General features: G+C 42.2%; 1 protein-coding gene across 2 annotated transcripts in view; it reads left to right on the forward strand.

Annotated features, from left to right (window-relative positions):
* Positions 1-24187, forward strand: part of LOC3292023 (GATA zinc finger domain-containing protein 8) — a 116168-nt gene extending 91981 nt beyond the window's left edge. For both annotated transcript variants that reach the window (XM_061662252.1, XM_553471.4), the window contains 6 exons: positions 11314-11420; positions 11683-11779; positions 19113-19821; positions 19887-20193; positions 20297-20814; positions 22402-24187. In XM_061662252.1, the coding sequence (XP_061518236.1) occupies positions 11314-11420; positions 11683-11779; positions 19113-19821; positions 19887-20193; positions 20297-20814; positions 22402-22511 (1848 nt within the window). In that variant the 3' untranslated portion in view covers positions 22512-24187. The remainder of the gene's footprint in view (positions 1-11313; positions 11421-11682; positions 11780-19112; positions 19822-19886; positions 20194-20296; positions 20815-22401) is intronic.
* Positions 24188-24193: the final 6 nt, after the last annotated feature.

The following is a 24193-nucleotide window of genomic DNA, read 5'->3' on the forward strand; positions in this document are numbered from 1 at the left end:
GTCACAGCACTCGCCTACTTGCAATGCGTGCTGGCGGGCTGCAAGTAGATTAACATTGTGCCGGCAAATGGGGAATGGTCTACGTGTCCCATCGTAGCCATGACAACCCTTATGGTAAAAGTTACCGCACGTGATGTGGTTGTAGACTCGACAGCACCCCACACCGAATTCCGGAAGCAAATCCCGTTCAGATCAGTCGTCGCTACCTTTGCCGAAACGGGTAGCGAAGACACATTGGGGGATTAAATTTAAGGATCAATTCATTTTGTGTCTTAAATTTACCTTTCACATAATAAATCACAATGCTCCAATGCTGGTTTGGTAAGGTGGGTAATAGGAGGTTGGGTTGGGAGGATATCTCACGTGGTTTCCTGTCACATACCTGGGGACATTTCGGTAGTCTGCTGCTGGACTTTTTCTGGTTGGCCTGGAACTCGGGCATGGCAAGGCGAATCCAACCTATCCTGCTCAAGGGGAAAGAGATTTTTGTGTGAGACAGTGCGAGTGGTCTGTGGCAGAGCGCATATTGGCAGCCATGCTCAAGCTCGTTGTCCTCGATAAGAAGTTTGGGGCCCGGAACCACTCTCCACCGGAGCATTTGCTCTGATTCATGAGATGTAAACCACAATCGACTCGCTTGTTACGTTTATTAAGCATATATTCATGAGGACACTTGCCTTCGGTAAAAGTGCCCTCGCTGTGCATTCAGGGAGTGTGGTTGGTAAATCCCATTTAACTTCAGAGGCTGGAGGCTTTAGGTATCCACCTCACACTCCCAGCGTTCCGGGTACGTTTCGACCGAGTGGCCTCTCCTGCCCCCCAAAAAAAAACTCACGTTGTGGTGAGCACGTTGTAAATGTTTCGTTTTTCATTTGGAATTTCGTTCAACAGGGGGACGCAGAATGCCACCATGTCGCCTTCCCAAACTCTCAAACCACATGATGCTGAGGCGAATGGCCAGTTTACCTTCTATTGAATTCCAAGCAAGAAGCTTGGAGACACCGAAACGATGTGTTGTCGTGTTGTGGTTTTTCGGTTGATCGTTTGGCCATGCAACAGTCTCCAATGGCAGAAGGAGTCATCCAAAAACTCGACCTAATACGCCTGCCCACTTACATTGGGGATTCGCTTTCGGTAGTCTCCGCTGCTTGTTTTCCGGTCAGCATAATTGGTCTCGGGCAAAAATTTCGATTCCGTGCCCTAATCTTGGCACAATAAAATTTAGATTAGAAATAGAAAGAAATAGCGTTTCGTTTGGCGTCAAACTGGCGCAGCGAGAGAGAATGAACAAAAAAGAGGCGATTGGGGTATGGTTGCGCATAAAGCGACCATCGGTGGACGTCGTTGGGGGTGTTTTAATTCCAGTGGATTTGTTTTTTCGTTTTTCTTAACTTCGAACCAACTATTTGTGGGCAGTATTGGAGTTGATTAAGAAAGTTCAATATTTGTTCGCGATGAAAAAGGTTAGTGTGTCTTTTTTTGGTTTCCTATTATCGTCTTTGTTTGCCTGCTTCCTTTAGGAAATGCATGTTTGTGCCATAAGTTCACCGATAAAGGATAAAGCAAGCGGTAAGACACGTCTTAGAGCATTGATGGTTATTGATCAGGATGTGACAGATCGGCGCAAAACGTAATGGTTAATAAAACTTGTTTAGCACAAAATGGTCCTTTGGACAGGACGTGGGGGAGGAAATTGCTGCTTGACCGGCAAACAGACGCATAAAGCCAACGAAACTACTGATACATCGCAACACCAACAAAAAAAAGAGAAGATTCCTCCAACATTATCACGTCTCGTCTCCTTCCCCACAGCCCGATCGTTAACATGTTATGTCTTCCGGTAGCTCCGAAGCCGTACCACCGTCGTCGTCGGTGTTTGCTGGACGTCACGGCCAAATTAGTGTCCTTCGGTTTGTATCCACAACGTGCCGGTCTAGCCTTTTTTCCCGCTCTCTCTCTCTCGCCTTATGGCTTGTGCAAACACAACGTTATATGTATAAATTCCTCGAAAGTTTGTTTATGTCATCATTTTCCTATTTCCCCAACCCCACCGGTCCATTTTCGGAGTCTATTTGCTAGTCCGGTCGTCCGGTTGGGCGTGTTAAAGACGAACAAGCGCGAGACGAAAATATGGCTGTCAGGATTGGTGCGCTGTTTGACATGGCGCGCTTGTCCCAGGGTCAATTTAGGGAGACCCAGGGCCTCCATCCAAACGGTCCTTCCGGTCACAACTAAATGAAAATAACACGGGGAGGAAAACAACAAAAAAACACGAGACGGAAGTTGACTCTTCCCTCGAACCCGGATCTCCTGGGATGAGCGACCAAAATAATCCGAAATAGGATGTTCGTTCGAGGCTAGAAAGGAAATTTATAAAACTTTTATAGAGAGCCACCGACACCGCCAGCCAGCCAGCTACGGGTACCCGTGGTGATAAGGAAGTGAGAAACGAAATGAAGTTATAGTTACGACCGAAGGCTTACATTTCCCGCCCTAATGCTCCAGGTTTAACCGCACAAATCTTTATTAAACGAAACGTTCCCAAATGTCGGTCGGTTGGCATCGTTTTGTGTGGTTCAAATTCTCCCGTCCATCCGCCGTTCTCACCTTTACAGGGCGGGAAATGTGACACTTGCTCGAGGAGAGTCCACGCAAACCAAAGCCGCTTCCCGCTTCTGTCACTTGTCAGTAGGGTGGGAATCATCCGGATGGAATTTTTGGACGTCCCTGCGATGTCCCTGCCGCATCAGACGATGACGGTGGCTGTGTACGTACGTATGGGTGTAGCAAGCATCCCTCCAATCCAATCTTGGACGGTGGAACGGAAAGTCATATCTGCATTGCTCGCCTCGCCGCACGAAGGACGGGAAGATCCCTTCATGGTTTTCCTTTTTCGCGACTAAGCAGTGGGACAGAGAAGTAGAGGTGTCGGTTTAGGTGGGAAGTTAGACACACACACCCACACACGCCGGTCCTGATTGAAGCTCCATCTAAAGCGGTCTGCCGTGTCTGCGATAACAAGGTGCTGTTATCCATGTTGTGGCTGATGAGACGCAAAGACAAGCATCCTAGCAATGCCTGGGGAAAAGGGAACGGGCTTTCTGATGAGTCAAACCCGGGGGGAAGAAGGTCCCGAGCCGGAAATGAAAGGCAAACGGCGAGGGGGAAATGCGACCAGCATGCATAAATTATGTCAAAAATGGTTTGCTCGTCGCACGCTCAGGCGTGTGGCACAAAGTGACACAGCCGCATGATTTGATATTAACTAATTTAGAAAACGAATATCCCGACCGACCCTCCCTCCCCAGGACGGGCAGAAGTAGCGTGGTTAGCTGGAGACGGTGAACGCTCACCGTGCGTTGTTGATATTTATCTCGGTTTCGATCCGCTAAATTCATCTGCTGTGTGTTGAGATTTATCTGCCATGACTGTGCGGCTCTTGCCGGCGCTACTCCCCCGAGAAACTCAATTACTTGCGTCGTTGGGAGGGGCGGGCGCTGGTGAGAGTACACACTGTACTCCTGCCGGCTACCAACGCGACCAACAAGACACGATTACACACTTTAATCGGAGGACGAGCTTCTATACTCGCGTCTATTCCGGCTTTACGCCTAAAACACTCACAGCTGCACGCGTGAGACACCAACACGCACGCAAGATAGCGCCAGTGGTGGAAAAACACTCAACGCATGCGGAACGTTTCCTTACCGAATTCCCGGTGGAGCTGCTGCCTTTTTCCCACACTTCCCACACGCACGCATCGGGGCCATCGAGGCATCGAAAGTCGAACGAGTTACGTAAATCTTTGTCTTGCTATTTCCCACCAGCTGCTAGACTTCTAGCTTCTAGTGTACCTTCAAGGCATTTGTGTGTGTGCGTGTGTGAGGGAGGAAACAAATTCTCCATTCTCTCACATACCGAGGGACCGTTTCGATCGATGGTGTCCCGATTGCAGCTCCATCCTTCCCGCCCTGCACAAAACAGCTTATACTAATTCAATAAAGTGCTTCAGCCGTAGCGCATTAAACCACAAGACGTTTGTAAATATTTGAAGAAGAATTCGCAATCGCATACACTCACACACGCACACGAGAGGCCTTGGAAAGCGGAATTCTCCTCCTCCCCCCTCAGTGCTAGCGGTCTGGGTGGGTAATGTGAGAGAGCCTGCCAGTGTGTCTACGTTTCCACCGAAGTTCCATTCATTCGGATCGGATCGTAGCAGCAGCAGCTCGCAAGCAACTTTTTCAATTATGACAAATTTAACACCAACACTCACCCCACGGGCAGAACGACGGGCAGAAAACAATCGGAAAGGGTTGGCCGTTTGCTCGGTTTCCTTCCCGGAACCAATTTCCAATCCGATCAAAACCCACCGCTGCTGGGGTAAGTTGAGAGATGCAAGAGAAAGGGAGAGAGAGAGAGAGAGAGTCTCTGGCGTCCTGTTTGAGAAACGTGAAGACGTTTTCTTGTGCCCGGTTTTAAGACTGAAGATGTTGCAATGCAATGAACGGCGAACGGAGACACCGTCATTGTTCGTGCTCCATGTCGCCACCATGGGGACCCATGGGTGTCAACTGACAAAAGTTGCACCATCGCACACTGATGGTGCTGGTGGTGGTGATATATTGCAAAACTTTGATTTATAAATAGTATCCAAAGCACAGTTGTCGTCCGTTTCGGCGATAAAGCCGCCGGATGGGACGGGTGGGGAGGGTTTTCTTTCGGAAGGCATGTTCGATTTGTCATTTATTGCTTCCGGGCAGGAAATTGTGTCGCTTTTTGCGAGAAGGTAATTTTAGACTCATGACCATAGTGCTGTTTGGGGGAGGAAGAAAAAGGGTTGGATAGGTAAGCAAATAATTGGAATCGCTGGAAAAGAGGATTGTGTTGCACGGGCATAAAGTGAGTTTTATTCATCAAATCTCTTTCTCATAAACCCTCCTAAGACAATCGGCGGCTGAGGAATTGTGTCTGTCAGTTGTTTCAGTTCTGTCTTGTTTGCTCATTTACCTATCTTCATTTGTAATTTTGTACAGTCTTTTTGGAAATTGTAACAAATGCTCACATTCTAAGTGAAACTTTATCAATGAAGTGCTGCATTTGCCTTAAAATGTCTTAAAGTCTTACAAATTATTTTTTCATTTTTAATCTCTAGTTACGGTATTCAAACCTCAATTCTTTCGACCAATGTTACGAGCATAAAAAAGGATATCGAAGACATCAATGTTGAGTTATCTCTGTACCTCTATAAATAACCCAAAAAAATCAATCCAGGTTCACCGAACTGTAAACTTATTTACGAATTCTTTCATGGTCTACATAAAACAATTTTTTTGGTAATAAAAGGTAACTAGTTACTTATCCACGAACAACTAGTGAATAGCAATTGATCGTTGTACCGATAAAAATTAATTATTTAAAGTAAAAATAAATATATGTTAGTAGCTAGCAAGAGTACATATTAATGATAACTAGATACAAGTGAGTAATCCTCGAATGGAATAGATTGTACTGAGCAAAATAGTACAAATATCAAGTTAATATTACAAGTAACTGATCATTGGCGGTCTCGTTGTACAGTTGTCAATTCCAACGACTCAATAACATGCCCGTCATGGTTTCAATCCTGAAATGGACTGTCCCTCCATGGCAAGGATTGACTATCCGGCTGGGTGGAAATGAATTAAGTCTCGAAATCCTGTAAAAGGCCAGCATGTCCTTGTAGAACGTTACACCCAAATACAAGCAGCAGAACTGATTATTGGAATAAAGTGTTATTATTTGGAAAGGGTGTGACAAGAGTATCTAGTTCGTATAATTTTCTTTTAAACTAGATAGGATAAATGACAGAATAACTCGTTATTTTTATCCGTTAAAACAAACCATTTTCATGACTAGCTCAAAACAAACAAACAAAAAGTTGGTGTAATGGGTTGCTGATACTGCAAATTACAATAATATATTTGTTGTTGGATGCAACTGAATTGTTACATACACTAAATGAATCAAAACATACAATTGCACTTGTAAATAAGTAATACAGGCGGTTCCCGAGATACACGGTTAATGGGGACCGAAAACGGCCGCAAAATACCGCGTATCTTGAATTTCCGCGTAAGTCGAATCTCGTGATTTCCAGCTAAAATTTCACTAACTTTCGTGAAAATTAGAAAACCTTGTATCTCCGAATCCGCGTATAAGAGGTACCGTGTATCTCGGGGACCGCCTGTATTACACAAACATACGAGAAGGTATGCAATATCGTTAATTTGCCATATGTTCTGTACGACATACGATTGCATAGCTTCAGGCGTAAATTGTGCCACTGAATCATTACCCTGTTACTAACACATTTAAGGAATGTTGGCCAACAATTTAATAAGAGAATGTTTTCTTAGTGCAAAGCAGTATCATAAATTATTGGAATGTATAATATTTAGCCGATGGTTAAGCTATTTAATACGGCATAATTATTAAAGGAGCATGGAATATGCTTTGTAAATATAAGCGTGTAATGTTTATCTTATAAGTTATTTATTTATCTTATAAGTTTATTCTGCAACTGCCTTCAACGTTCTTTCGTTCAAACGTATCCACTAAACAGCTATGTTAGTTACATCCAACCAGATCCCTCAGACAAACAAACAAACCCCCTTATCCTTTGCCAGCCAAAAACGTACACGAAGTTTGAAATTAAATGTCTACTCGGTTATAAATTGCAATCGATAATTTCCATTACACAATACCATCATTTCCATGCAACTGTGTGTTTGTGTGTGTGTGTGTGTGTATGCAACCGTCACGAGGATGCAAGCCTTTGCTCCCTCCTCCCGGCTAGTACACTACCTGCACCTAGACTACAGCCAAGAACGGGAACTTCTCCCATCGCTTGTGTGTTACTACAAGTGCACTTTATCTACACGTACACGAAACATTGCCTCGGGCAGAAAATTGCATGTTTTCACTGGTTTCCGTAAGTGGAACGCTTTTGCCATTCACTTTACGGGGGGGCGGGAAACGTATTACATAGTGCGCTGCACAGCCTTGGCGCGCCCTGGTTCGTGCCGGCGAACCCCGAAAAGCAGTTGGCTTTTTCGCTTTGATGAAACGTGCACGTGAAGACAAAATTGGTATGCCGTCGAGGGAAACAAACGGAAAACAATTCTTTTATCCATTATTTTTCCACCTGGACGTTTCAGCTCGGAGGGTGATGGGGAGTAGGATGCGATCGAAAAGATGGATATCGCTCATGCACGCCCGTGCCCAGTCACTCGGCTAACGCAAACAAAACGCATGCATGATTGAAAGAGAAGATTGTTAGCTTTAGCTTATGCGAATAAGAGAGAGGGCGAAAAAAAACACGAACCATTTTTATCATTCATTACCGATGCCCTTCTACTCAACCGCAAAGCGAACGCTTGCAAGATGAAGCCGCGCGGTGAAGACGCCGGCAAACGCTTTCCCGAGCAGATCCGCCTGAGGAGGACGAAGATGCTGCCGACGACGATGATGATGATAATGATGAAGAACATGATTGGATGTTTAATATTTTCCGCTTACTTTCTTTTTGCTCTTTTTTCTGCCGTTTTTTTGTTTCCTTGTGGTTGATTTTGTGTTGCTCGTCTGCTTGCAAGGCTTCTTCACGGTCCCGAAGCGATCGTTACGAAGCAAGGATGCGCCAGCAATACAAAATATCGTACAAATCGAAGGAAAGGAATCGTTTTTCTGTTCTTCGTTTTTTTTTGTTTGATTTGCAAGACATACCTTCACGCCGGCGGCCGGCTACGAGATTAAAGTCTTTTTGATATTAATCGGCCCATGCGGTGGTCTGTACAGCACCGTCGATGGCACCGTGGAACTCTTTTTTTGAAGTAGGAATTTATGGCCCGCACAGAATTCGTAGCAAAAAAATCACTGTATGGAGAGAATGTTGGGTTCTCCGCTTTTTTGGGGGGTTTGCTGGTACCTATTCTCCTATTCTGTAGGTGATTATTTTTCCTATGATACGATTATGCGGCCTATTTCGGCCTTCATGAAGGAGAGGATAGAACGTTCCATCAATTGAAGGATCGATCGATTTGTTTTTCGGTTTGTCTTTTGGAAGGAGTTTCGTTGCTATGGTTGTTCCTACTTATTGTCAGGAAATTAATCTACTTATCTTAAATGGGATACAAAGTAGCACAAAACAGCAACATAACACAACATCTTCGGGAGCTTCTACCAAGCTCGATATGATGAGAAGATGAGATGGTTCCACTTGTTTTGCGGCTTAGCGAACAGGTTGGTTTTGGTTCAACTTTTGCGCGATTAACGCGCGCCTATCAAATCGAGTGGTTTGTTGTTTTAACGTTACGGTTAACGTCGGATAGGTGATTCGATTGCTTGTCCCAAGTTTTCGATTATCAATGTTGTGTAGCGTTATTGATCGGATCGCTTACTCCGATTGTGAACCTGTCGGCCAACGCAAAACGCTTCAAAAACTGCATCATTTCTTGCTTAATCTTCTACTAATCGTGTTGGATTCTATTTTTATTCGCATAAATCCTAACTCAAGAAAATTACTATGTTTTTCTGGAGAAAAATCCCTTTTCTACTACACCACGTGTGTTTGCTTGAAACGTCCTCGTTCATATACCCACGTGTCCTCCTACTGACGACAATGAGTGAATTGGCAATCAGCCGCTACCTTTCCCCTTTCCGGCTTCATTTCCCACTCAACCCCCTTCCCCTTTTGTCCGCATAACAAACATCGGTGTCGTCCCCGTGTCATGCGTGTGGCATGTTACAACATTATCACTTGCCAACAGCCAACGCTTCTCCATACCGACGCGTTACTACTCTATCTTTTGCGCTTTTCGCTAACAGAATCCGATATCCGTGCCAGCTTTTTAGCTCGCACAATCCTGCCAGGCGCCCACTTTACCGCCCAACCCATACGTTCCCTTTCCCGCCTCCAACAACGACGGTCCGTTATTAATGGTGCGTGGAGATGTTTACAAACGGTCGTTACATGGGGCAACAACGTATGGCCATGGTGTCGTTTACACATTTTCGAAGGATGTCTAGTCGGTGTTCGCTTGCGTCGTCGCTTGCTCGGGAGACGTGTGTGGTGAATTTCCATTCCGGTGGCGGTGAAATGAAGCTTTTTCTTTCTGTTTTTCATCCAAACACACACATACACACGAGGCAGCAACTAGCAAATGGACCGGCGTGCCAAACATGATACCCCTGCGATACGGTGCGATGAAAGTGCAAGCGATTTTGGTTGTTTTTTGGGGTTTGTTCGGTTACATGTTCTTCGCGCCAGTGATAATGAAAGTATGTTTTTGCTTTTAGATTTGGTGCCATTTGATTGAAAACAAATCCTATTCCTAGTGGCTCAAGGCTAATGCTATGGTAATCGAATTCATAAATATTGAGCCGCTTTTGAGGAATGTTTATTTTTGGAATCATCGGAATATTCTGTGAAGATTTTGTATAAATCTCTATAATAGAGAGACAATAATAGTCAAAACGTTCATAACGGGAAGGTGCGGTGCAAACAAAATCAATACTCAGAGAATATTATAGTTTTTTTTTATTTTATTTTATTTTAAATTCCTAAATTTTAAATTCCAATTATTCTCTTTAGTGATGTTAGGAACATTAATCTTTGCAACAATTCATGTTTCAATTCAATTCAATTCAATTCAATTCAATTCATTACTAGAAAAAGAAACTCGAAATGTGAGATTTTTTCTAATTCTATTAAATTGATTCAAAGTTTGCAATAATTAATTATCTTTTTTTTAATAATCTATAAATACAAATTGCATACCAACAGGCGCTTTGCCATAGCCAATAAGCAGAGGTGCACTAAAATATATTAAATCTTCTAATTCTAATTATAAATAATCCTTTCAATTTAATCAAAAATATCATTCAACTGCGTCATTGTTAACTGAATACTTTAGATACTCTTAATACAGTTAAAATCAAAGTATAGTAAACCCTTAAAACTACCGTTACGATTTAAAACTAATCGTCAATATTGCGAATATTTTTAATTTTGTTAAAAAAAACATACCTTTGTTTCATCTTTCCGAAAACATTTTGCATCATGTTTAAAATAGATTTAGTTATCACATGTTTATCTTTTCCTACATCGTTGTTCCTTTCGATTGCTTACCTCTGTCCTGTGTATAAAGTACCGTGCGCCTCCATCAACTCAGCGTTTCCAAAATTTCCCATTTTATTTTACCATTTTTTAATGCGCATTAATAATAGGATGCATGGTTTTCCATTCGTAGAGTGTTTTCCCCTTTCCTCTCTTGTTGTCCTCTCCCTACCATCCAACGTTAGCTATTATTAGGATGAGCTACTTCAGCTCACTCGAGGACTCGAGCGAGAGAGAGAGTTGCTGGCGCGCAAAAGTAATACTCACCCCCTCTAAACGTTAAGCAAACAGCAAAGTTACACATTAATCATCATAATTTTACATCATCACGATGATCGGACACTGCACCAAAAAACAAAAAAAAAACACGAAAAGCATCAGAACCGGAGAAACTTGCTCCCCCAAAAAACTACCAACTTGCCAACATGATTTAATTCACTCCAATCATCGTCCGAGCGTGAAAAAGTAATTTAAATTAAAATAATGAACCGAGAGATCTCACCAGACTCCACCGTCCACCGTCATCTGATAGCGAGCCAAAACACCTTCCCACGGAGGGAGAGAAGGAGAAGCGTACACACTACCAAAATCCTTCGGCAGCGAGCAACCCCGGAGGACAAACTTTTCTACTTTGCGCACGTTATCGTGGCCTCTGTCTTCGCTTAAATTTTACAGCCAAATGAATGTGCAAATTAACCTTGATTTCAATATTTACTTTCGGTTGCTGGAAAGCTTGGGGGAGTGCTGTGTTTTGCCAGTGAGCAGTGGCGATGTCTTCATTTACTTTGTGGGCGACGTGATTCACGCTGTCTCTTGTGGAAGCGCTTTTTTGTTCTGTGTCAAGCAGCTGTTAATGTTGGTACCCAATTCCACAAGGGTAGTAATCTAGTGTTTTTTTGTGTTAAAAAGTTACTGCATCGTCTTTTGGATGGTGAGACAATCACTGCTGATGCACCATTGCTGTGAATAGTCACATGAAGTGTGCAGTCAGTTTATGATAGTGTTCTTAATGGTATTTTAAGCTTATTTCTTACTAAAAAGAAAAATGGGACTTTTTACATTAATTTACATTTAAAGATATAAACGATATAAGAATTAAATATTGAAGCAAAACAAACAACTACAATTAGCCTTCTATTGTCTATCTTTATTTACAGAAATCCCTCCTAATTGGACGTATACCGGTGGCACAAATGACGGGCCCGATCAAGCGAGGACTGCTCTGGCAGCAGCGCGACCGACTTTTCTCCCGCTGGAAAGAGAGGTACGTACATTAGAACCGTATTAATGTCGACGTTGAACTAAGCCACCATCATGTCCTCATCCACCAAACACACACACACACACAAACACCAACAAACATCCCAAGCGGGGATCCCCATTTTACAATGCTGCTTCCTTTTAATGGGTGCTGTTCCACCACGGTGCGACGGTGCAGCATTAGCTTGCCCGGTAGCCCGGATACCGAACGACATGCGACATACGACACTAATTATGGAACGTTAACTTTGATACCCTTTTTCCAGATACTTCATCCTAACACGTGATTATCTCAATTGTTTCAAACGAGCCACCGGATCCGCCTCGGAGAAGATATCCGACATGGGACAGTTTATATTTAAGGTAAGTTTCTGACGGTGGTCACGCGACGTTGTTTTTAATATACAATTCCAGGCAGTACACATGGTTATAAAGGTGTATGTGTGCGTGTTTTAACATGCTCGTATAAGTTTGCTGACCACTATGTGGAAATCGGATGGATTAGTTGGGCAAACCATTTACTTTAGACCGTATTGCTACGGCAGTGAACCAGTGAAACATTACAAATTCTGTCACTAGCAAAAAGCTCGGCACCATTGCTTTGTTATTTGTTTGTTCGAATTGCAGTTGGGAAATGTGGGAACCGTTTCGAACCATCGAAGTGCATGCAAAAGTGCAAATATTTGCCATGGGACTCGGTGGGTGGCGTTTACATTCCTGGCGAGTTCGATTTTTCCCTACCAAACGCACTAGAATGCAAACGCAATTGAATGCACTAAAGGAATGGAAGCTGTTATTTCCTCGTTTGATTGCGTCGTTGGTAAGCAATGGCATTTAAAAGGCCGTTCAACCCATTTTGTTCGAAGGGTTTGAGCTGATGCACAATGAAGTTTTGTTGTTCTTTTGCTAGTTTGATTTGGTTCTTTAATATAACAAGCTTAGCCAAAATGAGACAAATAAGACATCATATTTTATTTTTCCAATATTAATTTTCCTTTAATTCTTTTTCTATTGCGTACATTTCACGGATACGTTAAATCTAATAAGATTCATATCGTTTAAATCTTTACACAATTATTTATTTAGTTTGACAACTGGTTTTAATTTCAATATGTATTATATGTTTCTCTAATTATTATTCATTTCATTAAATTACATTACTAGTTCATTCTTTCAATAAATATTTATGTCAATAAATATTATACTTGGGGAACGTTCTGATAGAATTATTGTTTCATATACTAATTCAAATAATTAAGTCAATATACAAGACAAGATTTTGTAAGTTGATTTTTCTCACAATTTACAATAATAATAAACAATAATTATGACTTAGATCAACTATTATTTCAATAGTCTACCATTAAGGTTTCACTTACACTCAACTGAACAGATCTTAAACTAAATTTAATTGGAGTAATAGTCATCATAGAATATAAAAATTGAAACAAGGTCAATAAAAAGCATAATAGAATAACAATCAAAAGAATAATACACTGCAATCGAACAAAAACTGTGAGATTAGAAAATGGAATAGAACAAAGTCTGCAGAGCGAATTCAATAACAGATAAAAGGTGGGAACACGAGATAAAAAAAAACTTCAGGTGACCTTGAAATTGAAGAGATCGCAACAGTAATTAAACTATCTGTTAGAGCATGAAAAACGAATCATTATGATAAAACAATGTAGGTCGTACTTAAACGACTGAAGAAGGAAGCGAGTAACTCGACTGTGAAACATGTTGAACTCACTTATGACCTTTTTTGTTCTTCCTTTTACTATATTATTTCATCATTTTTTTTTATTACGGTTAATGTGCTTGAAATAGTTTCTAAAACATGAGGAACAATCTATTTTTTACATCGATTTTAGTACAAAAGACGCATTCTTGCTGAGCAGTGCAAAGAGACAGCAAGAGATACTTTCTTTGAAAAAGGACTACAAAGTAAGCTTCAAAACTAACTAAAACTCAAATTTAAGGCATGGCCTGCTTACTAATGCTTAGAAAAGCTGGTTCGATTTAATAAATTTTCCTATTTTTTATTCAATATTTAAAAAAAATGTTCAGCACCTACTATTCATTAAATGAAGTAAATTTCAAAAGTTACGTGTAAAACGTTCAATGAAAATAGCATCTTTGTAATGCTCAAAAAGGTCCTATTTCGAGAAGATTCTAACTAAAGCCAGACAGTAATTCGTAATTCCCAAGTTACACGCCAGTAATGAACGAAATTCCACACAAATCTCTCGTCCCAACGAAATATCTTTCCATTGTGCGTGCTTCGCTCCGTGCGCGCATTAAATGCAGAACGTCTGTCAAATGGCAAATCAACAAACGTACCCATTTGCACAGTTCACGCTACTGTTTGACTAGTCCTGCCAAAGCCAAATCGTATTCTATCGTTAAACCCCGTTCCTTTATTGTTAGGTGCGTACGATGGTTGTGTATTCTTGCTGTGGGATAGAACGTCGTACTGTGCTTTGGATGTTTACGTTGTCGTCTGTGCCCACAACACACGCGACGTCGACCCAAGAATCAATGCACCGAACGCAAATGCGCAAGAGAAGTGCATCACGTTACCTAGTAGGGAGCGCGCACAAAAACGAGCGCTAAATATATGTGCCTGAGCCGCCGTCCAGACAAACGTCATCCATTCTACGGCCACTTGCGCGGTGAAACTCCTTCCGTTTAAATCGCGCGAGTGCAGTGGGCTGGGCAAACATGGGCGGTGGGTTGGAAAAATTTCATTTTCGCACATTTTCACGATCGAGCAGATGCGGTTAGCGCCCCTTCCCCCTGCAACGTTGAAGAAACGGAAGCGGAATCCGTACGGTCGACCGGTCGTTCCCAGTTCCGAGCTAAGCGTGGAAACGTGTTGTCGTACCATTGCCGATGGCTTTTGGTTGGTTCTGTGTCGGTCGGTTTGCGAGGTTGGCGGTTCCTTCGCCCGCACGGCTTTGCGGCCAAATATGTAAACAATGCAACGCGCAAAGTGCACTCGAAGAAAGCCGTCGTGGGCCGTGGCAGGGTGGGTTCGCGAGCTCCGACGATACACGGTCACGGTGCTCAGGGATTTGCAGCATCTACGTGCAGTGTGCGCAAAAAGTACAAAAAAACATCCTCCCGAAGGAGTGGGAATGCAATTAAGTGCGCTTTGCACTTGCAAAAATCAAATGTTTGTTCAATGGAGTGCATATAAATTGCTTTTAATTGATTCGCCTTACGGGCGGGCGGGTTCGGTGCACCCGGTCCTTTCGTTATTGTCGACCTGCGTACGAGACGTCGTAGTGCATCGATAATCCGACTGCTCCTTTTAAAAAGCCTCCACCTTCACACACACACATACTCATGGAATGAGTTTAGTGCGTTTAGTCAGAATCAACTCAATCAGCTCAAACGCGAACGAACGCTGTAACGAGCGAACCGTAAAAAGGGATTCAACAAACTCTCGCCCCAACAAACACGCCCACCCCGAACAGGTGCTTCAGCTGGCAGGTCAGCAAGCTCAGCTCAGACAAACAAGATTGAGGAACTAACGAGAAATGTGGATAAACGACTGAAACTCAATCAGCAAATCCAATGAACTCTGACGCCCCCTGCCCGAGAGTGTGGGATCGTTCAATTCGCGTTTCGTTAATCAAACACGTAGAGAGCGCGCGCGGAGTTATTAACATCTTTTTGTGTTATTATACTGCAGTGCTGGTGTGCGGTGTTGAGCGACTGTGCTGAAGAGGTAGTAAATCCCCAGGAAGGATGTTTGCGGTGGAAGAGGGATTAGGGCGAAACTATCGCGCCGTTGACTTCCACTCAGAAGCAATCAGTACATCGATTAACGTGAAACTCCCTGTTGGGGGATGAGTCTTACGTTATGGGTAGTGTCGTTGGGATGGAGCTTTTTTTTACATGATGCTGGAGATGTTTTATTGTAAGCGGGAATTATTCGTTCATTTAATTTGTGTGCAGATCTTAATGCAATTTATTGTTTAAATTCTGGGTTGAAGAAAAGGATGAATAATGCCATGCTTTTAATTGATCCTTTTAATTAACGAAATAAGCAATTCTTGCTGTTTGATCCGTGTGTAATCATTTTATATTTCTGTTTTACATTTATCGCACTTAAAATTTGAATTATATTTTTTTAATAACATTTATTACATTTTGGTTCAAAATTCATGTAAATTTAACTAGTTCATCAATTTCTAGATTATAAATATACAGATCATGAAATACGCGCAGGTCTTATTTCATACAAATTTCTTAGAAGAATATATTTTGAGAATTAGATAGAACATAACGTTTTTGTCAAATTCTATGTTAATTCGCCAACAAATCGACACAATTTCCGCATAGGTTTGGGATGTCAGTGAATGCTGTATATCTGATTTTTAAATGGAAATTTAATTAAACAATTATAAATTCAAGAGGTTTGACTTCATTTTAACATTGACATTCGCATAATCACATGAATCATATATTTACAAGAAAACAAAAATCATGGCCATCTGGATATGCTTTAAAGTTGGAGTTTAAGTCAATAAATCGTAGAATGTAAGAACTAGAGCAACTGAGTTTGTTCCAGAATTTACAATAAAGACTGCTCAGGATTTTGCATTAGGAAATTGCTCAATCAACCCATCTTATCAGGTTTGAGGTTTGACTTATTGAACTACCGCCAAGTCAAAACCAGCAATCGATCCTCACACTCTTTGAAATACCATAGAATCCTTATTCTAACGACAAAAAGGGTCGTACAGGTGTCGCTCTTCTTGTTGTTGATGGCCAACACAAAAGCCATTGTTTTAGGACTTGGCACTATCCTAGGCACCAGCTTCGTGCGAGGAACAGCACAATGTATAGCTGCTATACTCAACGGTGTTCCGTTCCCTCGCATTACTTAATGCTTTCTTCAATTGCTGAATAGTTGTCCATGGCTTCTAGTTGCTTTTGCGAAAGTAATCGATGGCAGAAGAAAAATAGATCAAATGTTTCTTTTTCCATCTTTCCCTAAGCAGCAGAGTGTCTTACCGCATTTGGTGGTATGATGGTAATATCCATTGTACTCTAATTGCATCAAGTTATTACAAGTGTGCACACGACTCTGTTTTGTTAACAAATTTGATACCTCTTTGATACTTCTCATACATTAAATTAGATAGATTAGATGAATACATTATAGAAATAAATCATTATTGCTTTTACCAATTAATTATAAGAAGTATCCATTGTTCCCTCTGCGTCCATCTTCACTTAACTATCTTTAATTGTAAAAAGAAGGAACATTTAATAAATTTCTTACAACTAGATCGGTTTTGTACCTTTTTGTATAAACATAAATGCTTCGAGTTTATGGCTGAAACGTGTTTGACAGTAAACAGATGCTAATGTTAAAGTATATTGGCGCTGTCTGTGACGCTTTTCTCTAGTGTTTATGTTTATGATTTCAAGTCAATTGTCCAGCCAGTACTGGTATTGGTTTGTTTTATCGTGCCCCTGCTCTCGTCGATCTGGCTTAAGAAACTAAAATTCGTCAAATAAAAAAAACAAAACACTCGCCGAATCCTTATTGACACACCATGACACGATGCTCCTTATCGCACACGGTGCTTAATATTTAGGCAGAGGCGGATTTATCCATCTCGGAGCCCTAAGCGGGGGACAGAATTGGGGCCGCTAGTTTCCTTAAAAGTCCCGAAAGTTATATCGCATATTTTATGAATATCTTTTTACGAATGCCAAATACATATTACTGAATTCGTTAGGGATTAATTTGCTTCTGTCGTTTTATATGGCAGTTAGTAGATTATTTTATTAGCTATTGTCAGTTAGTACATTATTTAATCTATAGTGTTCGTGTAATCAAGTTTACACATTTTGCATATTTAAGGATGTCCAGCTGTTTCCGGTAATGTAAAAAATCAAAACTATATTAAAATACTAGCCAGTTTTTGATGTAAGAAAAATGTCAGTTGCCCTGTCCTTAACCAGATTAGATCACTGTAGCAACTTGACAAGTTATCTATTACGTCTTAAAGGTATATCTGGAAAACCTAACAAAAAAATCTGAATTTTTCTCATTTATATTTTTGTATTTTTAGAACAGAGTTTGCAATACATTTGTTTGCTCAATCATGCACATGAGCAGTCAAAGCCACTATACAAAGTTTGTGTGATTGCCTGTTTCACAGATACACAAAGTTTGCCTGAAGTCCAAGCGTCCAACAATGATTGTACTGCACTTGCGTATTAGTAGCCTGGTTGTCCTTGCAATCGAGACAATCGATGATAAAAATATAAATTAATCGTCCCAGGAGCTTCTTTATGCCTTATTGTCATGAGAGGTTTTATTTATTTTAATATGGAAGAGTGCGAAAATATTTAAAGTTTGTCTATGTATGTAAGAATGTACTACTTTGAGAATGTTTTCCATCTGTTTTCCTCTGATATTAGATATTCATTCTCTCAATCATTGCCACCTGGTTGCCCAGAGTGTATTTGTTGCTTAAGTGTAGCTACTCCCGCCAAGATTCTTATACACTATGAACACTTTAGTATCGACCGTAGGAGGCGACTTTATAGAGCTATAACGAACCTATGTTGTATATGTCTAGAAGTTTTAACTCGTCCTAGTCATACTATGATTAGAATCAAAGTGGCATTAGTACAAATCAGCTATTGGCACTATTTAACACAATTGACTACAATTAATGTTAGATCGTTAGAAGTAGCATGTGGTGTTCAGATAGTAGGTAACCTCCGTTGCTTAGGCCGCTGCGTAGGTAACGCCAATATTACCCTAAATAAATAAGTCGTAACGCTTCTTTCTTCTTTTAGGTATGTTTTGTTACAACATAAATGCGAGGAAGAGTAACATTTGTCTGAAATAAAGTAAAAATCCGTATAATACTATTGGTTTTTAATTGTTGATATTTATTAAAAAATCATTATATATTTTAGACTCAGTTTTAATCAGTTCAAAGTAATATTTTTTAAGACGCATTTTTTAAACGCAAACCTTCAATGAAACAAGTGAAATCGCAAACAAAAAGCCTCTGCCGGCGGTAATTACACCTCATTCATATCAATGGCAAGTTTAACGAGCCCAGCTAAACAGCTACAGCTAATTGTTTTCCATTTTTCACCACATTTTCATTCACCTCCCCATTCATTTTTCAAGTTCGTGTGCAAAAAATATGTTTCACACAAAGGATAATACACAAATCAACAATCGTTAGAAGAAAAAAAGAACAACCTTAAACTCAACGCTTCAATTCCTATTGGAATGATAGGGTGAGCAGTGTCAGTCCAAGGCAGAATGAACAAATGCTCTAAACGACCATCCATTCATTGCCAATTGGAAACGGAATTGAATTCTGACCTAATTAATCGTGTCATCAATTCGGGCTCAAACACACGCGCACACACAGAGCACAAATGCAGTACAAATGAGCCCCTCGATTGTGATTCATTTGGGGTAATTGATTTAGAATTCTAAAAATACGCCATCAGCCCTTTATCAGCCAGAGCTTGCAAACCTACACCAAATGGCCGGCGATGAATAGCCACTAATTAGCCGATGATTAGCGTTTTCAACATTAGTTTACACTCTCCCTCCCCCCTTTTTTCGCATCCATTTTCTATCACATTTTTTCTAACCGTATTGATTTGTTTTCTCCCACAAAAAAAAACACAACAGATCAAACTAGTCGACGTGGAAAAGGTGGAATGGCTGAACCGGCGGTCGTACAGCGCGATAGGCCTGCTTCTCGGCTCGCGAGAAGGGCGCGTCCTGTTGCGCAGCGACCAGGGCCTGGAGGATTGGTTCGAGCTGCTGGAGGAGTGCACGCTGAGCAGCAAGGAGCGGCGTCGTGCTCTTCGACTGACGCAAGGGCCACGATCGCGCGCCTCGCTAGCGGCCCCCGTGTCGGCGGCCTCACTGCAGAGCAACCATCTCGGGCTCGGCGGTACCTACTCCGGTGCGATCGAGGATTGGCTCATGTCCCGGCATCAGAAAACGGGCGCCCAGCGCTTCAACCACATTCTGCTCTCCGACTCCGTGCCCGACCTGAGCTCGATCAACGAGAACGGGCTGTGCAGTGGACTGCTGACGAACCACTCGACGCCGAAGAAGGTGCCGAACGCACGCCACAACCTGTCCGGCGGTGGTGGTGGTGGTGGTTCGAGCAATGGCTACAGCAGTCACAACGGCAGCCTGTACAATGGCTTCCCGTACTCGCCGCTGAAGAAGCTGGCGGACAACTTTGTCAACGGCAACCACAGCTACACGCTGCACGACGATCTCGAGGAGGAGGTGGAGCTGCGCCGTGGCGGCCGTTACCGCGACAATGACGATCTGTACAGACGGCCGCTCGGTCCGGGCGGGAACGATAGTAGCCGCCATTCGTGTAAGTATCTTCGAGTGGCTGTTACGTAGCTTTTCGTTTGCTAAATTACAACTTCACTCCTACAGTCTTAACGGATCTGGACTATGCCGGGTGTGACAGTGGGCTCGATACGCCACCGTCCACCCACCGTCCGTCGAGCTGCCGGGACAACATCTACTTTGCCTCGGCGTACAACAACCATCACGCGCACGGGTCCGGATTCCTCGGCAAGGACAAGACGTCCGACACCGGCATCAGCTCGTCCCGTGGTACGCTTGTCTCGCCGGCGAGCAGCATCCGCCACGGGTACGTCAACGTGCAGCACTTTAACGGCAACGGTGGCAGTAACAACACCACCAACAACAACAACCATCTGAACAGTTACGGATCTCGGTAAGTTTGTGCTAAAAGCTGTGCTGAGGATTAATATAAATCAAGTGAATTTAATTATTGCCTTTTTCTCTTTCTCGCTTGCACAACCACCGCAACCCATCAGCTACAGCGTGCAGGAGCAAAAGATCCTTCGCGCGCGCAACACGGAGGAGAACAAAAACTCGATCCGCTCGGTACGGGCCGAGTTTTTCGACCAGAGCAAGTACAGCAACGGCAGCAACAGCAACAATCACACCCTCAACAACAATAACAACCACATCAACAACAATGGTGGTGGTGGTGGTGGTGGCCATCATGCGCAACACTTCCATCCGCATCACCATCAGCACGTGGTGCATCAGCATCCGAACGGTGGCGCTGTCGGCAGCAATGGCAACATTCATCAGCATTTTAACGGGCTTAACAACAACCACAACCACAACCACAGCAACAGCAGCAGCAGCAACAATAACAACAACAATGGCAATGGGAATGGTGGAACGTTGAGCGATCGCGCCTCGATCCTGTCGGGGAACGGCAATGGAGGCGGTAATGGCACGGGCTCGACGCAGCGTGATCGCTACCAGCAGCATCCGGCCCTCGCTGCCATCATCAACGAATCGCAGGGAATGAAATTCAGAGGTAGGTGAAAAAAGGGGGAAAAGGAAGACTTGCAGGGTTTCCTACCACAAAAAAAGGTGTAATGTTCCCATGGTTTATTGGTCTTTTTTATAAATGTTTGGGATTTTTCTATGATTTAGTATTAAGCCTGGATTACAGTTCCAGAGAAATTGAACGTAAAATTTTGGGGTTTTCTGCTAAATTATTTCAACAAATATTAATCCGAATATGGCTTATCTTACACCAAAAGAAAGGATATTCAATTTCGTGATGTGCTCGTTGAAGCGCACCCACAACTCCGATCCGATACCGACTATTGTTAGTTCCGCCCGGAGTCGGAGTCGTTCAGAGTCGTCCAGAGTCGCCCGGAGTCGTCCGGAGTCGTCTGGAATCGTTCGGAATCGGCATGAGTTGTTTCGGATTCGTCCGGAATCGGCTGTAGCCGACCCGAGTCGTTTGGAGTCGACTGGAATCGAAGTTTGCCGGAGTCAACAGGAGCCGTCTGGTGCAATGTGCTTGTGATCAGGGATTTCATTTAGTTGTTTTTTTTTTGTGCTTCACTTTGCGTGTGCACATCCTATACAGGTCTTTGTTTCCAAGGCCGGCCGACTCCGGCAGACTCCGGACGATTTCGACTCCAACCGATACCGTACGAGTCTGGACGACTCCAACTTTGAACGATTCTGAACGACTCCGAACGACTCCGGAAGACTCCGGATGACTCCGAATGACTCCGACTTCGGACGACTCTGAGCGATTTTGCCCATCATTAATTCAATTCCCCAACTATTTAGACAATAAAATGTTAGGTTTCGTTATTCGACAATCTACTGAATTTAGAGATCTTTTGTGTTTAAAGTCATTGTATAATTGTCTAGTCCGATCCATCCTTGAGTTCAGCTGTGTAGTGTGGTGTCCTCAAACAATAGGGATCTGGGCGAAAATTGAATCTGTGCAACGTAGATTTAAATATTAAAATATAAAATTTAAAAAATATTTCCATTTACGCATCAGCCAGAACTCATAGCTAACGTACATTTCTGCAAAATGAGTATAGGAGAACTTTAGCCTGACACAACGACCTTCTCTGGACAATGTGTAGACAGTTCAATTCTCATTTCGTCTTCCATTTGACTACGCAGAGCTTTAAAACTAGGATATTAGATTCGTACGCCATCGGTAATAGGCAATATTAGTTTTAGCATATAGAATCTTAGTGGCAAGAGTCATAGTCTATGTAGTACCAGACCAGATTGTCAAAATAAAATAAAATACACAAAAACGTATGAAACGTTAGCATTTTCAAATCAAATGATGTTTTAAAAAATGTAAAAAAACTCAATAAATTGTTGAACGAATTCGAAATCAATTCAAGAAGCAACCAAAAATCATCGGAAAACAATAACAACATAAAACATCATAGAAAACCCTGCAATAAAGACAAGAAAGTGGTTTAACGATCTTCAAAAAGTTAAAGAAAAAATATAAAAAATATGGGAAATCAATCTCACAATTGTAGAAAACAATCAAATAATTCTGTTAAAAAGCACTCATATATATTCACAAACATTTAATTTATTTTAAAAAAAATCTCCTTATCATCCGCAGATCGTTCCTATTCAGACTGTCAGCAGGCGCCGCGACCCCGCCAGTGGACGAGCAACACGCCGAGCCCGAAACGCATCCCCTTCCTCGGCACACCACCGACCAGAGTGTAAAAGGTGAAACGACGACGACGACGACGGACTGCTGGCCGATGCACAGGCTTTCCCCCCAATTGTTTCAAACTACACACTACACTAATAAACTCGATAGCGAAAATAATTGCAAATACAGCTAATATGGAGCAACAAACAATAGTAGGAAACAAAAACCAATCCCCATTTTTTCGATAAAGCACAGTAAGCTCTTGCGCTGCGCATCCCACCATACGGCAAGTACAACGGAAAGGCACCTCGACGACGACGATCGAACGATCGTGCACATATTTCCCCAATCCCTCCTTTTATTGCGCACGTGCTTCTCTTTCTTCGTGCACGAAGATTAATTTACGAGAGAAGAAACTAACTCCCTTTAACGTCCATCCCCATCGGCCCCATCGATCAACTTTGTGTGAAACGCGGTAATGCTCGAAAATCTACCACTTAGAACACCTGCCACACCTGTCCAGTGTTCTGAACACTAGTTTCTGTTTCTGTGCACAGTTCCCCAGTGACTGTGGCTATTTCGCCGAAGCAAACACGAGCATTTACAAATAGTTAAATACTAATTACAAAAAAAAACACGTTATACAGTATAAATGTAAAGCCATTCGCCGTTGTACTTGCTGTATTTGCGGTGCGATATGAAGCGCTTACCATTCTGTGCGTAGACGTGTAGTAGGAGGTTTGAATTCGGACTTTTGAATGATAGTGTAGTTTCTGTAGGGTTGCTGTTCCAACATCTCTCTCTCTCTCTCTGTGCGTGACGTTTTGTGCATCACGAGTATCCAAATAGTAGCATAAGTACACTAACTGTTGTAGGTAACAATTTGCAATAATCAGTGCGATCGCGTCAAGCTTATTGCGTGTTCAGTTGCGTTTTGTCCCATTAGCGGCGGAGGGTGCAAGCATACAATTAGCTTCGATTTTGTGAATGGTGTTTAAAATTACACAAAGCAACAAACAAACAAAACACCTGTAAATTGCTGTAAGTGTTTGGGTGTGTGTTAGAAGGAAATCAATACGCTAGAACCTATTGAATTAGTGCGCCCAACTCTTAGACGCCCCATAAAACCATAAATCAATCATACATCATACAGCTCAGCAGGCAAATGCTTCAGTGCGTGCGTGCGATAGGTACGTAGTTGTCGCGTGCGTTTTTGGATGTTTAGCAAAATTTTACATACATTGTGCGTAAACGTGTCTTGCCTACCACGTGGTTGTCGTTCATTATAGATATTAGAGCATCGAAAATTAGGCGGTAGTGTAGTGATAAAACAAAACAACTCACTATTCCAAAAAGGGACAGTCTGGTTGGTGTGTTTGTGAGTGTGTGTGTGTGTGTGTGTATGTATAGTCGGACCCCTTATACTAAACTTATTATACGATTTTATACGCAAAAATGAAAAAAAGGATAGGGAAACAACCCAGCTTAGTGATTTTGATTTTCGAACGCTTGCTTTTAATAGGGAAAATTAAGGAGAGGACAGAGAGAGAGCAAAAAAATGGTAATCGCGAGCCTAGAACCATTGATTGTGAAAAAGCAAACCGTTTAGTGGTGTCGTCTTACTGTTTTTCTTTCGCCTTTTTGTTATGTTTTGAAAATAATTAAACGATTGCGTACGGAAAACGAACTGCGTGTGTTCTGACTAGACAAGAAGTGCATACAATAAAGGTAAAATAAAGTAAAAAAAGAGCAT

This window comes from Anopheles gambiae, chromosome 3 (assembly GCF_943734735.2).
Source record: "Anopheles gambiae chromosome 3, idAnoGambNW_F1_1, whole genome shotgun sequence".
Taxonomy (NCBI): Eukaryota; Metazoa; Arthropoda; class Insecta; order Diptera; family Culicidae; genus Anopheles; species Anopheles gambiae.